The sequence below is a fragment of the Salmo salar genome, chromosome 12 (assembly GCF_965601325.2).
Source record: "Salmo salar chromosome 12, fSalSal1, whole genome shotgun sequence".
Taxonomy (NCBI): Eukaryota; Metazoa; Chordata; class Actinopteri; order Salmoniformes; family Salmonidae; genus Salmo; species Salmo salar.
In genome coordinates, this window is record NC_138302.1 from 97,549,550 (window position 1) to 97,565,170 (window position 15,621).

The 15,621-nt window shown below is 44.7% G+C and overlaps 1 protein-coding gene across 1 annotated transcript in view; it reads right to left on the minus strand.

Annotated features, from left to right (window-relative positions):
- The window catches only part of LOC106566152 (protein phosphatase 1 regulatory subunit 1A), a 40,841-nt gene that overhangs the window by 6,042 nt on the left and 19,178 nt on the right, over window positions 1-15,621 (minus strand). Inside the window, exons 3-4 of the mRNA XM_014134008.3 lie at window positions 1,177-1,214; window positions 555-618 (exon numbers count right to left, since the gene is read on the minus strand). Coding sequence (XP_013989483.1) covers window positions 555-618; window positions 1,177-1,214 — 102 coding nt within the window. The remainder of the gene's footprint in view (window positions 1-554; window positions 619-1,176; window positions 1,215-15,621) is intronic.

A 15,621-nucleotide genomic window follows, 5' to 3' on the forward strand; every position in this document is an offset into this window, starting at 1 on the left:
CACGGTTAGATAGGTGAAGAGCATCAGCAGTACTTTTCATTAGCTCTAATCAACCAGCACAGCCTTCTTAACCACACTCATTACAGTTCAATCTGCTTGCAATGAGTGACTCAGCCCATGTTATGGTGTGTGGGCGTTGAATATACGCTCTGGTCTCAAAGAAACTATCAAACTAGTCTCAGAACAAAGGTTTCAGAAAGGATTGTTCTGCAGAAGGAGAAGGATATTTTGGTTCCAGCTGAAGGAGTTTTATGTTCCGTTTTGGAATAGAGTGGGAACTGAATCTGAATATATAACGTGGATCTTGGACACCGTCTCCTCAGAGAAACTATCAGTAGCCACTCCCTTAAAAGGTTGATTTGTTTTATTATTTCGGGAACTGAAGAGAGTGCCACACTGAGGAAACAATTAAAACATTTTTGGGCAGACTAACAGATTATTACATTGAAGAAAGTCCCGTGTTTATTGTATAAAGGAGCCTGTCTGAAATGACATTATGTTGATGCACACTTGATGTGTCACCTTCTCTACATTTCTAAGCTATTTTATCTTACCTTTCATAGTGGGCGTGGCTCTTGCTCCCTTCCTCCTCTGCCTGGGAGAGTTCAACAAGGCGGCCTGTCAACAGAGATCAGTAAGGTGAGCCATGTAGTCAGATAACAATGCCCGACCCTGAACAGATGTGTTCAAGGTGGTATGGCCCACAACCATATTGTTTTAGCCCGTTTTGTCCCCAAATTAGGTCCCTCGGCTCATCTCTGCTACTTCTCAATGGGCTCAGGACAGGCGAAGGTCGAGTCAAGTGTCCTCTGAAACGTGACCCTCCTGGCCGGCTACTTGTTTTTTATCACACTGCTCTGTTAACCCGGATTTCAGCCGCACCACCATTCAACTGACAAACGGAATCAGCTTGCAGGCGCCAGGCTCTGTCACAAGGAGTCGCTACAGCACAATCAGCCAAGGAAAGTCCCACCAGCCAAACCCTCCCCTACACCGGACGGCGCTGGGCCAATTGTGAGTCCGTCGTCCTTTGGGGTTCCCGGTCACAGCCGGATCGAACCCCAGGCTGTAGTGACACCTCAGCACTGTGATGCAGTGCTTTTGAACCACCAATGGTTTTTAGTTACTAATTATTTCTCCGTTAACACATTCCATACAAAGGACACAGTTAATTACCTTGTATAGCTGGTTCGGAAGACGGTCTTCATCTATTTCTGTAGCAGAGAAGAAAAAAAAAGAGATAAAATGAGAAATAAACTGTGAGAGACAACAGCAAGATTATTGACTAAACAATGAACATACACCCACACACAGCTGTGTTCCAGTATATAGTCCTATAACTCTACCAGACTACAGCTGTGTTCCAGTATATAGTCCTATAACTCTACCAGACTACAGCTGTGTTCCAGTATATAGTCCTATAACTCTACCAGACTACAGCTGTGTTCCAGTATATAGTCCTATAACTCTACCAGACTACAGCTGTGTTCCAGTATATAGTCCTATAACTCTACCAGACTACAGCTGTGTTCCAGTATATAGTCCTATAACTCTACCAGACTACAGCTGTGTTCCAGTATATAGTCCTATAACTCTTCCAGACTACAGCTGTGTTCCAGTATATAGTCCTATAACTCTTCCAGACTACAGCTGTGTTCCAGTATATAGACTCTTCCAGACTACAGCTGTTTTCCAGTATATAGTCCTATAACTCTACCAGACTACAGCTGTGTTCCAGTATATAGTCCTATAACTCTACCAGACTACAGCTGTGTTCCAGTATATAGTCCTATAACTCTACCAGACTACAGCTGTGTTCCAGTATATAGTCCTATAACTCTACCAGACTACAGCTGTGTTCCAGTATATAGTCCTATAACTCTACCAGACTACAGCTGTGTTCCAGTATATAGTCCTTTAACTCTACCAGACTACATGTTTTGAGGCCCATGTTCCCAGAGCTCAGACAGAGAGGGACTGGGAGATGTAAGCTGACCTTGTGCCAGTCAGACCAGATGGTGTAACGACCCCACCAGACCTTCCACTGGACACTGCTAACATTAACATCAACACTACACTAATGACTGAAAGATCTGGGTTTTCATACTCAGTGTGTGTGTGTGTGTGTGTGTGTGTGTGTGTTTGTGTGTGTGTGTGTGTGTGTGTGTTGAACCCATCCCGCATCCCACAGCCATCCCAGAATTCCATGCATAACTTTTTTCTAGGACACCACCATCTTGTTGCCTAGCAACCTAACATCCCTAGACACCACCACAGTTCAGTGTGTGTGTGTGTGTGTGTGTGTGTGTGTGTGTGTGTGTGTGTGTGTGTACGCGTGTAAGTGTATGTCTGAGTGTGTGTCTGCATATGAAATTTGAACGGCTATTCAACACGCCTGTGATGTGCTTGTATCTGTTTCATCACTCTTCCCTGCACCAAATACCAACTCAAGCAGGCTTTAATATCAACTGAATGGAAAACAGGAACACGTTCTCTCATAAACACACAGTAGATTTTTTAGCACATTGTTTTTGTGATGATGCATCCCACGTTAATATTTTAGCAAGTTCCAATCGTTGGGTCTAGAAGGTTCTGTTTCAAAGCAAGGACAGTAAGTGCCTCTCTCTCTCTCTCTCTCTCTCTCTCTCTCTCTCTCTCTCTCTCTCTCTCTCTCTCTCTCTCTCTCTCTCTCTCTCTCTCTCTCTCTCTCTCTCTCTCTCTCTCTCTCTCTCTCTCTCTCTCTCTCTCTCAATTCAATTTAAGGGGCTTTATTGGCATAGGAAACATATGTTAACGTTGCCAAAGCAAGTGAAATAGATAATAAACAGAAGTCAAATAAACAATAAAAGATGAACAGTAAACATTACGCTCACAACAGGCAGCCAGCAACAGTTCTGGGGCTCTGTTCACAAACACAAACAGACTCCGCAGAGCCCCAGGACCAGCTTGCTGAGGGGACACTTCTCTAGGTTCATTTCCCTGTGAATGATGGCTTTGTTATGGAAGGTTCGGGAATCGCTTCCCATCTTGTGAATTCTTGGTTGGTGAGCGGACCCCAGACCTCACACCATAAAGGGCAATGGGTTCTATAACGAATCTAACACAGGGATACAGTCCTATCTAACAGAAGGATACAGTCCTATCTAACAGAAGGATACAGTCCTATCTAACATTAAGGGCCAGCTGAGACTCTCTATCTACTTGTCTGCCTATCAGTCTGATTGTTTTTTTGTCTGTCAAATCGTCCGTTTGTTAATATTAGGCATCTGAATTTCTGAAGTCAGCTCATTATAACAACTAGGCTCAAATGATCCCTTCCTATCACTACAATGAATAACTAACCCCAATGTAATCAGGACGTGTTCATAACTATATATTTAGTTGAATTGACTGTCTCTCTCTCTCTCTCTCTGCCAAAGCAAGTGACAATAAACAATAAAAAATTAACAGCTAACATTACACTCACAACAGGCAGCCAGCTACAGCTCACTTTGATACAGATGTCAGAGGAGAGAGCTGTGTGTGTGTCTCTCTGTGTGGCTGCTGCTGCCTGTCATTCTGCCAGTCAGCGTGTGACAGCCTGTATGAAGTAGAGAGATGAGCTAGATTGTGAAGCAGGGCAGAGTAATCTGCAGGGTTTTAAATAATGCACATCGGTATGTTATGTACACTGCTGCTACTCTCTCTCTCCCTCTCTCTCTCTCTTACCCCTCTCTTCATCATCCAGAATCTCTGCACACTTTCCTTTCTTCTAAATCTTTTCATCCACCCCTCGTTCCCTGCTCTCTCCTTTTTCTAAATATTTCTCTCTATAATCAATTTTCTCCACACCTTAATCTCTCTCTCTCTCTTTCTTCCACTCTCAAGCCACCCTCTCTTTGATCTACCATGCACTATGGAGGGGGAGGTGTGGGAGAGGGTGAGGGGGAGATGTGGTAAAGGGTGAGGGGGTTCAGAGATCAAGTACTTACGGGGAGAGAGGGATGGGGGTGTTTACTCATTCGGAGATCAAGGGTGATACCAGACTCAACACATAATATAACTTACACATCAACACCATAATGTGAGAAATACACTTAGTGTACAAAATGTGTCCACATCACCAACGAACTATCATGGTCCAAACATACCAAGACAGTCGTGAAGAGGGCACGACAAAAACTTTTTCCCATTAGGAGACTGAAAAGATTTGGCCTCAGATCTTCAAAAGGTTCTACAGCTGCACCATCGAGAGCATCCTGACCGGTTGCATCACCACCTGGTATGGCAACTGCTCGGCATCTGACTGTAAGGCGCTACAGAGGGTAGTGCGAACGGCCCAGTACATCACTGGGACCAAACTTCCTGCCAGAGAGAGGGAGAGAGAGAGGGGGAGAGGGAGAGGAGAGAGGATGGTATCCCACAGGTGGAAGAGGGAGAGAGAGAGAGCGAGAGAGAGAAAGAGAGAGAGAGAGAGAGAGAGAGAGAGGCATCTTCCCTAATATTTGGAACCAAGGCCTGATCACCCCAATCACCAAAAGTGGAGCCGAATTTGACCCCAATAAATACCGTGGAATATACGTCAACAGCAATCTCAGAAAAATCCTTTGCAGTATCATCAACAGCAGCCTCCAACATTTCCTCAGTGAAAACAATGTCCTGAGCAAGGGCACTAGAGCAGTCTGCAGCACCCAGCCTCACCTTACTGGACTCAAAGATCTGACTGTTTGCAGATTATCTGGTGTTTCTGTCCCCAACCAAGGAGGTCCTACAGCAGCACCTAGATCTTCTGCACAGATTCTGTCAGACTTGGGCCCTGACAGTAAATCTCAGTAAGACAAAAATAATATACAAATTCTATCTAGACACTGTTGCCCTACCTCGACCTAAACATTAACACCATAGGTAACTTCCACAAGGCTGTGAACGATCTGAGAGACAAGGCAAGTAGGGCCTTCTAAGAAAATCCTTGACTCTGTATGGACTCAGTAATCATAGTCTTGCTATTGAAAAAGGCCGCCGTAGGCAGACCTGGCTCTCGAGAGAAAACAGCCTATGTACACACTGCCCACAATATGAGGTGGAAACTGAGATACACTTCCTAACCTCCTGACAAATGTATGACCATATTAGAGACACATATTTCCCACAGATCACACAGACCCACAAAGAAATTGAAAACAAATCAAACATTTATAAACTCCCATATCTGTTAGGGCGAAATACCACAGCATGTAATCATAGCAGCAAGATGTGTGGCCCGTTGCCATGACAAAAGGGCAGTGGAGCACAAACAACACTGCCAATACATCCTACAATATATTTATTTTCCATTTCATAATTCAACTACATGCATATTGTTACATAGCCAATAATATAACATTTGAAGTATCTATATTATTTTAAAACTTTTGTGAGTGTAATGTTTAAAAAAAATGTACTTGTTTATTTCACTTTTGTTCTTTGCCTATTCCATTTGCTTTGGCAATGTAAACATGTGTTTCCCATGCCAATGAAGCCCTTTGAATTGAGAGTGAGAGAGAGCGAGAGAGAGTGAGCGAGTGAGAGAGGGAGAGAGGAGGTATCATACAGAGAGGAAAGAGAGAGAGAGAGAGAGAGAGTGAGAGATAGGGATAGAGAGATAGAGAAAGAGGAGGGAGGGAGGTATCCCACAGGGAGGAGAGAGAGAGATGAGAGGAGAGAGGGAGGGAGGTTTCCCACAGGGAGGAGAGATGAGAGGAGAGAGGGAGGGAGGTATCCCACAGGGAGGAGAGAGAGAGATGAGAGGAGAGAGGGAGGTATCCCACAGGGAGGAGAGAGAGAGATGAGAGGAGAGAAGGAGGTATCCCACAGGGAGGAGAGAGAGATGAGAGAGAGATGAAAGGAGAGAGGGAGGTATCCCACAGGGAGGAGAGAGATGAGAGAGAGATAAGAGGAGAGAGTGAGGTATCCCACAGGAAGAAGAGAGAGAGAGAGAGAGAGAGAGAGAGAGAGAGAGAAAGAGAGAGGGAGGTATCCCACAGGGAGGAGAGAGAAAGATAGACCCACAAAGAATTTGAAAACCAATCCAATTTTGATTAACTCCAACTGGGTGAAATACCACAGTGTGACATCACAGCAGCAATAATTGTGACCTGTTGCCACAAGAAAAGGGCAACCATGAAAACAAACACCATTGTAATACAATATTATATATAATACAATATAATACAATAATACAATATTATATATAATACAATATAATACAATAATACAATATTATATATAATACAATATAATACAATAATACAATATTATATATAATACAATATAATACAATAATACCATATTTATGTTAGTTTATTTTCACTTTAACTATTTGCACATCTTTAAAACACTGTAAATATACATAATATGACATTTGAAATGTCTCTATTCCTTTCAAATTTGTGTGAGTGTAATGTTTACTGTTTATTATCTATTTCACTTCCTTTGGCAATGTAAACATATTTTTCCCATGCCAATGAAGCCCATTGAATTGAGAGAAAGAGAGACACACAGAGAGACAGAGAGAGAGACAAAAAGAGAGACAAAAAGAGAGAGACAATGAGAGATGGCTCTGAAGAACGTGCCTGACGTTTTATATTCTCGCAAACAATTGTGCAATTTTTTTGGATTACTTTTTTAACCTTTTGTGTAACTTATTTTTTTACTTATCGTGTACATAATGTTGCTGCTACCGTCTCTTATCACCGAAAAAAAACTTCTGGACATCAGAAAAGCGATTTCTCACCGCGGACTAGAATAAACTTTATCCTTTAACGATTCTGACGAGAAGGACATCCTGCTTTCCCTGGAACAGGCCCAGATCCACACCTTTTGCGTGAAGAGAAGATGCCGGAAAAGGGAACGCAGATCGGGGATCCATCTGAGAATCCGGAGGCGAGCGAGTAAACTCCCAATGCCTTCCATTCTTCTTGCTAACGTGCAATCGTTAGAAAATACAATTGATGACATAATATTAAGATTATCCTACCAACGGGACATTAAAAACTGTAACATCTTGTGTTTCGCCGAGACGTGGCTGAACGAAGAAACTGACAATATAGAGCTAGCGGGATTTTCCTGCACCGGCAGAACAGAGATGCTACCTCTGGTAAGACGAGGGGTGGGGTGTGTGTCTATTTGTCAATAACAGCTTGTGTGCGATGTCTAATATTAAAGAAGTCTCGAGGTATTGCTCACCTGAGGTAAAGTACCTTATGATAAGCTGTAGACCACACTATCTACCAAGAGAGTTCTCATCTATATTATTCGTAGCCATCTATTTACCACCACAGAATGAAGCTGGCACTAAGACCGCTCTCAACCAACTCTATAAGGCCCTAAGCAAAGAAGACAATGCTCACCCAGAAGCGGCGCTCCTAGTGGCCAGGGACTTTAATGCAGGCAAACTTAAATCAGTTTTACCAAATTTTTACCAGCATGTGCAACCAGGGGGAAAAAAATCCTAGACCACCTTTGCTCCACACACAAAGCTCTCCCCCGCCCTCCATTTGGCAAATCTGACCATAATTCTATCCTCCTGATTCCTACTTAGAAGCAAAAACTAAAGCAGGAAGTACCAGTGACTCGTTCAATACGGAAGTGGTCAGATGACGTGGATGCTACACTACAGGACTGTTTGCTAGCACAGACTGGAATATGTTCTGGGATTCATCCAATGGCATTGAGGAATACATCACCTCAGTCATCGGCTTCATCAATAAGTGCATCGATGACGTCGGCCCCACAGTGACTGTACGTACATATCCCTACCAGAAGCCATGGATTACAGGCAACATCCGCATTGAGCTAAAGGCTAGAGCTGCCGCTTTCAAGGAGCGGGAGACTAATCCGGACGTTTTTAAGAAACGCTATGCCCTCAGACGAACCATCAAACAAGCAAAGCGTCAATACATGATTAAAATTGAATCCTACTACACCGGCTCTCACGTTCGTCGGATGTGGCAGGGCTTGAAAACTATTACGGACTACAAAGGTAAACCCAGCCATGAGCAGCCCAGTGACGCAAACCTACCAGATTACGCTCTCAGTATCCGATGTGAACAAAACCTTTAAACAGGTCAACATTCACAAAGACGCTGGGCCAGACGGATTACCAGGACGTGTACTCAAAGCATGTGCGGACCAACTGTCAAGTGTCTTCACTGACATTTTCAACCTCTCCCTGACCGAGTCTTTAATTCCTGCATGTTTCAAGCAGACCACCATAGTCCCTGTTCCCAAGGAAGCGAAGGTAACCTGCCTAAATGATTACCGCTCCGTGGCACTCACGTCGGTAGCCATGAAGTGCTTTGAAAGGCTGGTCATGGCTCACATCAACAGCATACTCCCAGACCCCCTAGACCCACTCCAATTCACATACCGCCCCAACAGATCCACAGATGAGGCAATCTCAATCGCACTCCACACTGCCCTTTCTCACCTGGACAAAAGGAACACCAATGTGAGAACGCTGTTCATTGACTACAGCTCAGCGTTCAACAACATAGTGCCCACGAAGCTCATTACTAAGCTAAGGACTCTGGGACTAAACACCTCCCTCTGCAACTGGATCCTGGACTTCCTGACAGGCCGCCCCCAGGTGGTAAGAGTAGGCAACAACACATCTGCCACGCTGATCCTTAACACTGGGGCCCCTCAAGGGTGTGTACTTAGTCCCCTCCTGTACTCCCTGTTCACCTACGACTGCGGGCAAAACATGACTCCAACACCTTCATTAAGTTTGCTGACGACAGAACAGTGGTAGGCCTGATTACCAACAACGATGAGACGGCCTATAGGGAGGAGGTCAGAGAACTGGCAGTGTGGTGCCAGGACAACAACCTCTCCCTCAATGTGAGCAAGACAAAGGAGCTGATCGGGGCTACAGGAAAAGGTGGGCCAAACAGGCCCCCATTAACATCAACGGGGCTGTAGTGGAGCGGGTCGAGAGCTTCAAGATCCTTTGTGTCCACATCACCAACGAACTATCATGGTCCAAACACACCAAGACAGGTGTGAAGAGGGCACGACAACACCTTTTCCCCCTCAGGAGACCGAAAGGATTTGGCATGGGTCCCCAGATCCTCAAAAGGTACCGCCTGGTATGGCAACTGCTCGGCATCTGACCGTAAGCCGCTACAGAGGGTAGTGCGATCGGCCCAGTACATCACTGGGGCCAAGCTTCATGCCATCCAGGACCTATATAATAGGCAGTGTCAGAGGACAGCCCAGAAAATTGTCAGAGACTCCAGTCACCCAAGTTATAGACTGTTTTCTCTGCTACCACACAACAAGTGGTACCGGAGCGCCAAGTCTAGGACCAAAAGGCTCCTCAACAGCTTCTACACCCAAGCCGTTAGACTGCTGAACAATTCATAAAAATCACCACCTGTCAATTTACATTTACCCCCCCCCCCCCCCCCCCCCCCCCCCCGTACACTGCTGCTACTCGCTGTTTGTTTGTTACCTATTGTCATGACTTTGGCCTGTGGGTAAGGTTTATGACCCCCCCCATAAATACCTTTCTCCCTTCCCCTCTCTGAATCTACTGAAGGACTTGAATAGCCTGTGTTAAATATAGAGAGTCTGGGAACATCAAAGAAATGGGGAAAGGAACCATATTTTGTTAATAAAACCAGTTGGAAATATGCTTGATAACGTAATGAGTATGGATTTCATTTCAGTTGTCATCTGAGACATTATGATTGATGACAGGACGACAAACTGTACCTGGGTACTTCCGTTTGATTTCAGTGTGTGCCAGCAGGGACCTCTGAAGAAGTCACCAGTACTTTCCTTCAAATAATTAGTCAGGTGACACTCAAGTCGTTACTCGTGATATCCAGACGGATATCGATGTCTTTTTCAATTGAACTAATATGTGAAATTGCCAGATTTACATTCTCAAGTTTAAATAATATCCAAATTGATGAGTTTTCTAAATGAGACATTGTAATCTTTTTCCACATTAACCTAGATGAATAAACCTCTCAGGTTAATTAAAGTTTAAATCCCAAATAGCCTATACAGGTTTGATTTATCATTAAAATTGATCAATCAGTAAAATTTGGTTTTTGCAAAACCCATTCAGTAATCCAGTACTGACAGAAGTCCCGCCCCAGCAGGAATCCCATGTGGCTTCGGCCCAAGGAAGAAGTGTACCATAGTGGGGAGTGTTCCCAACATTTGATCTACTGTTTACACTTATGATAGCCAATCAATGGAGATTGTATGGATTATCATCTCATTCAATTTAATAAGTTAAATTGTTGAACATACCTTAATGTTCTTGCAATCAAATGAGACACTTTTAAACTTCCCATATTAACCTGGATGAAGCAACCTCAGGTTAATTCAAGTTTAATACCCAGATAGCCTACCCAGGTAGGATTAATCATTGGCATTGATTAATTAATTCAATTTGCTTTTGCAAATTCATTCACGTCCAACTTCCACATTACTGGTACAGTACTGATGGTTCGTCAACATCTATAAATAGATTAAACTTGTCTTTGCAGCTTCCAATGAATTCCAAACCCAAACATTGAAAAAAAAATAGGAACATTTTTCCTCTAAATTTTTCTAATAATGTGCAAGCTACCAAAGGAGGTGATCACCACTCCTCCGCTAATTAGTGAACCTCCACCCATAAAAGGATTGATCTCTGACCTCAGCAGTGATACCAACCCTAATTATGCCATTAGAAAAACAACAGCCGAAATTGTGAACGCTCTCCAAAATCAACCATCAAACACAGGCTTTATGACTGTTCTCTCCACTTTAGCACTTATGTATCGCCATCAAAGGTTGGCATCGGTCCAATACCACAGTGCACAGCTGAAGCACGTGCAAGACATGGCTAACATGAGGGCACAGGTGGAGAGAACTGAGCAACTATTGACAAAAGCGGGAAATGAAAACATTCTGCTAGTCGAGGAACTGCGTTTGAAATCGGAACAATTAAAAGTAACTGCAAATACTTATGACGATGAACGAGCACAAACTCTCCAACAAAATCGTCATCTGCAGGAACAACTCGATTTAGCCAAAACTAAATGCGATGTAGTCCACGCCAAACTAGATAAATCTGTCGAGTTATCTACAAACAGGAACGCGCAATTTGATAACATGCAGGCAGTTTTGTTGAACGTTACTCAAGGTAACAATGTTCTACTCCAAATTCTGCAGACCAAAGACAATCAGTTGATGAACACAATGACAAAGTAGGGTGACAAATCAGCAGAACTTATTGAAGTCGCTGACCAAATGAATGATGAGAGAACTCAGGTGATGAGGATGGAAATATTGATTTCTAAGCAAGCAGAGGAAATCTCATCACTGAATCTCTCGCTCCGTACTCGAGACCTCTATCTGCAAACCATGACAGATAAGTTTGAGACCGACAGGAGCAGGTGTGACACTCACGTGTCCAAAATTGGTACTCTAAGCGCTCAAGTGGACTCTGCAATGCAGCAGAAGACCACCCTTAGGTACCATCTGGAGGAAGTCCAGAATGGTCACGCTCTACAGCATGACTACCCATCCAAGCAACCGGAGTCCGGTACTCAAAGGAGTGAAGACGATAGGTTTCAGACATTGCCTCCATCATGTGTCCCTCAGTCTTCTCCTCTTGGCCATTCGGCACTGAGTAATATGGAGCCTCCTGGCCAACAAAGCCAAAGTTTGGCTTCTCCTCTTGGCCTTTCGGCCCCAATCTCTCCACAGGATGAAGCCAACCCTCTCCGCCCGCTTGGCGCGGAATACCTTGACAAACTCGTCAAGAATTTCCCCACCTTTGACCCCGTTCCAGGTCAGCCAAACGATACTGAGACGTTCCTAGCTGACATAGAGGACTCGTTGGGTGGCTACCCGAATGCTACGGGTTCTGACAGGGTTTACCTGTTGAAGCGAACGTCGAATATACACGTGACGAGGTTCATTCGCCTACAACAGCAACACGTGCTAAATGACTACGCTAAACTTGCCACAGCTTTGAAATTAGAATTCAGTGGTTCTGCGACTCGCAAACACGATAGCTCACTGGCTAACACGGTCAAACAAGCTCGGAACGAACACCCACAAGCTTTCTATTATAGGCTTCGTTCAGCTTACTTTGGCCTACTCACTGAAACAGGAATGGAAGAGCTGTTACCATTCAAACAAATGTTTCTGTCGAACATGTATCCCACCTGCATTACCTACTTGGGCCCTGCAGCCCACGTTGGCTTGCCTATCTTACAACTCAGAGAGCTTGCAAGCACAGCTTTTGAGGCATCAAAAGCTCACAACGCTAAGAGCCCTGACCACTCGGTTTTGAAGTTTGACCAGGAGCACTCACTCCAGTTAGAGGGTGCATTATCAGGTATTGGAGCGTCGAGAGATGACGCACCACAACAGTTTCTACCACGAAACCATGATTCCAATAACCGCCACGGTCGAAATAACTGTAAAGTACGTCGCCTTCAAAACGACTACCGCTACAATCGGCCTGTTCGCTACGTTCCTGCACCCAACCCACACAAAGTGTCAGAGCACAAGGGTAACAAAGGGTTGAAGGACGATCAAAACGTAGACCAATGTTCTCCAGAAGTCCCACTATGGGAAGAACTTAAGCGAGAACAATTTGAGAAAAGGGTAAAAGATAAGTCACAAGGACTAGACGGGGGAATTACCGGACACCAGGTCCGCAGGAATTAACACCCATAGCAAGGACGTTAACGTTCAAATTTCTCCCGCTCTCATTCAAGACCCTATCCAGGGCCCGCTTGATCGAGAAACAAGCCCCCGGGCTCTGTCTATAGACTCTGATACAAAAGGTGCGAAGAAAAAGGTCAAACGCTTCGTTAAAGCCAAGCCCACTCAAAATCGGAAAAGTCAATCTGCTTCCATCTTGAACAGACATGGCACATCATGTCGTTGCGAACGACCACTCCACTTTGTGGGGAATATGTCCGCTAACCACGAATCTAAACGGCCATACCTGGAAACAGTCCTGGAGGACTGCTTAGCTTGTCATGCGCTAATTGATTCGGGTGCGACAATATCACTCATCTCTCAAACATTGTTTGATGATCTAAAAAGGGCTTTGAAGCCAACTAAACGTTGGTTAAAAGTGGAACGACGCGACACTAAACTTCGAGGGGTCACTCAGACTACCTCGCCTCTCACATTGAGAGTCATGCTGAAACTACACTTCCAGGACGTATCGCTCGTTCACCCTGTGTATGTTACCAGCCTCGAAACTGTACCCCTGCTACTTGGAGCAGACTTGATGGATCGGTTACTCCCATTGATGGATTGGAAAACCAACCAGGTATGTTCACAGGCCACAGTGCCTTCTCCACTGACCACACTGTCTTCCCCTAACGCTAGCTGCAACGCAGTCCTTCACGAGGGGTATCTGTCGAAAGCACCCCTTTGGGAAAAGACGTTTAGAAACCTCTTGGTGCAGAATCCGATCCAAGGAGATATTACGATATCTCGACACATTCCATCAGCCAATCTGATTGACCATTCTTTTCATGATTTCGAGCCAGCTGTCTCTGTGAATGAGCAACTTCCCTCCTCCTTGCAGTTGTGCAATACGGTAGTTGAGATTAACTTCTCTTGCCCTTTGGACACTTCCGCAAGCACTGCGGCCGTCTCAGCAAGAAAAACATTGATGCGCAGAGTACACTCTGCTTCCGATGATACACCTTCCGCTTTGTTGGGCACTGTCACCCCTTACAATGACACTAATGGCGTCAGTCCAGCAACTGACCCGATGACTCCCACTGGTGAAACACTTTGCGATATCACAGACCGATATCCTCGTCTCAGTTTGCAGGTACTGAAGAGGTTGCCACACGCGGACGCGGTGGTGACTGACAGACCTCGACAGCCACTGAGGGTGTTGAAGCACAAACACCAGGAGATTTGGTTGAAAGGTTACAGCCATTCTCATAATAACGCGGCCACTGACAACTCGTACATAGGGTCCGACCTTTTCGTTTGCGCCTCGGACACCAACACCACCCGCTGGTGGGGGGGTCCCGAGACACAAAGGGGGGGAATAGTAGCCCAGACCCATGATGAGCCTTATCGAGGCCGGTGGGGGGGTCGAGACTACGGACAACACCGTACGAGGCCGCCAGAGCATAAATCAAATCTAGTTGTAAACTCCCCTATGAGAACAGTGAGGAGCAGACAGGCCCCTAGACGGGGATTATCTTAGAACACGTCTAAGTTAGTACTGAGGTGTACCACACTGGTCGTAAAGGAAGTCCAATGGACTTGTCCACCTCCAAAACAAATGGCAACAATAATCATTCCTTGCCATGTGTAGGTTCAACTACAATACAACTAGTAATATGCTCCAATCATGTGTTCCGGTAGATAATATTTCAGAATAAATCGGTAGGACAACTGGACCCCTTGAATACCAGTACCAATACCACAGTCAATCCAGCAACACTCAGTAAGAGGATTAGTAACCTCACAAGTTAAATTGCTATTGATAATAGCGACATAGGAGTCACTTAGAGTGCAACACGGGGAAGGGAATCTCCATTGCACTCTTCCAATGGTTAACACATGCCACTAATAAATATAAAATTATTAGAAGTCATGAACCATGATCACACCACGTACGACTGGTCTAATACTTAGAGTACTTCCGTCGTGAGGTTAGCTCCTCCGTGGATAACATAGCTATGATATTGACTTCATACCTACTGCCACTACAATAGTGGAAGACACAGTGACTTGTAGAAAACTACTACAGACTCCCTTGACACCAATTCTGACTGACCTCCAGGCATTGACCTGAAAATTACCTGACTACGTCAGACTCATTCTGAACAAGTTGTAATCTGCCAGGATACTTGGTTTTCTTCCCTTGACATGCACGATTGTGTAAGCATAAACGCACATGCACAACGGAACATCCAATTAGGATTTATGCTAGGATCACTTAAGGGTCCAAGCAAAATACCAGCCTTAGTAAAGTTGAACATTTACTTCTAGGCCTTTGACTCTACAGCACTCACCAGTTTTCTAACCAGAAGTCCATAGGTCATCCTGTAGACTGCCCAAAACTAGTGCCTTACAGCTGTAGACTTATCATATAGTTGTCAACTTAGGATAGTACCCTAAGCGCCACCCCGCAAATTAGGAAAGCCCTAAATATGTCATTAGACAATGCCATGATAGGGTCATTTTGCAAAGACCATGGACGTAGATAGAATACAGTCCAATTAGATGATTAAGGTGGCATAACTATATTTTGTTTTGTTTATGCTTTCATTAATTTTGTTTATTTTCTTTGGCACATAGAAAGTGATAGAGCCATAAACAACTCCCCCATACAACCATCAGTTAGTGCCACAACGCCGCTCATTTGGAAGGAAATGTAATGATATATTGCATGAGTGTGTGTTCGTTGTTAACATCTGCCTAAGTTACTGCCCAGATATTCCAGTCTGGACGACCAGACGACGGGTCCGGAACGGCGATCCCAATCCGGACATCCGCTGCCGAGCCATGGAAAGGACTTCTTCATTTGCAGAGACCCTACCCGGGTCGACCACCAGAGGGGGGACTGCAATAGCAACCACCAACTGGACATCTGCTGCCCAG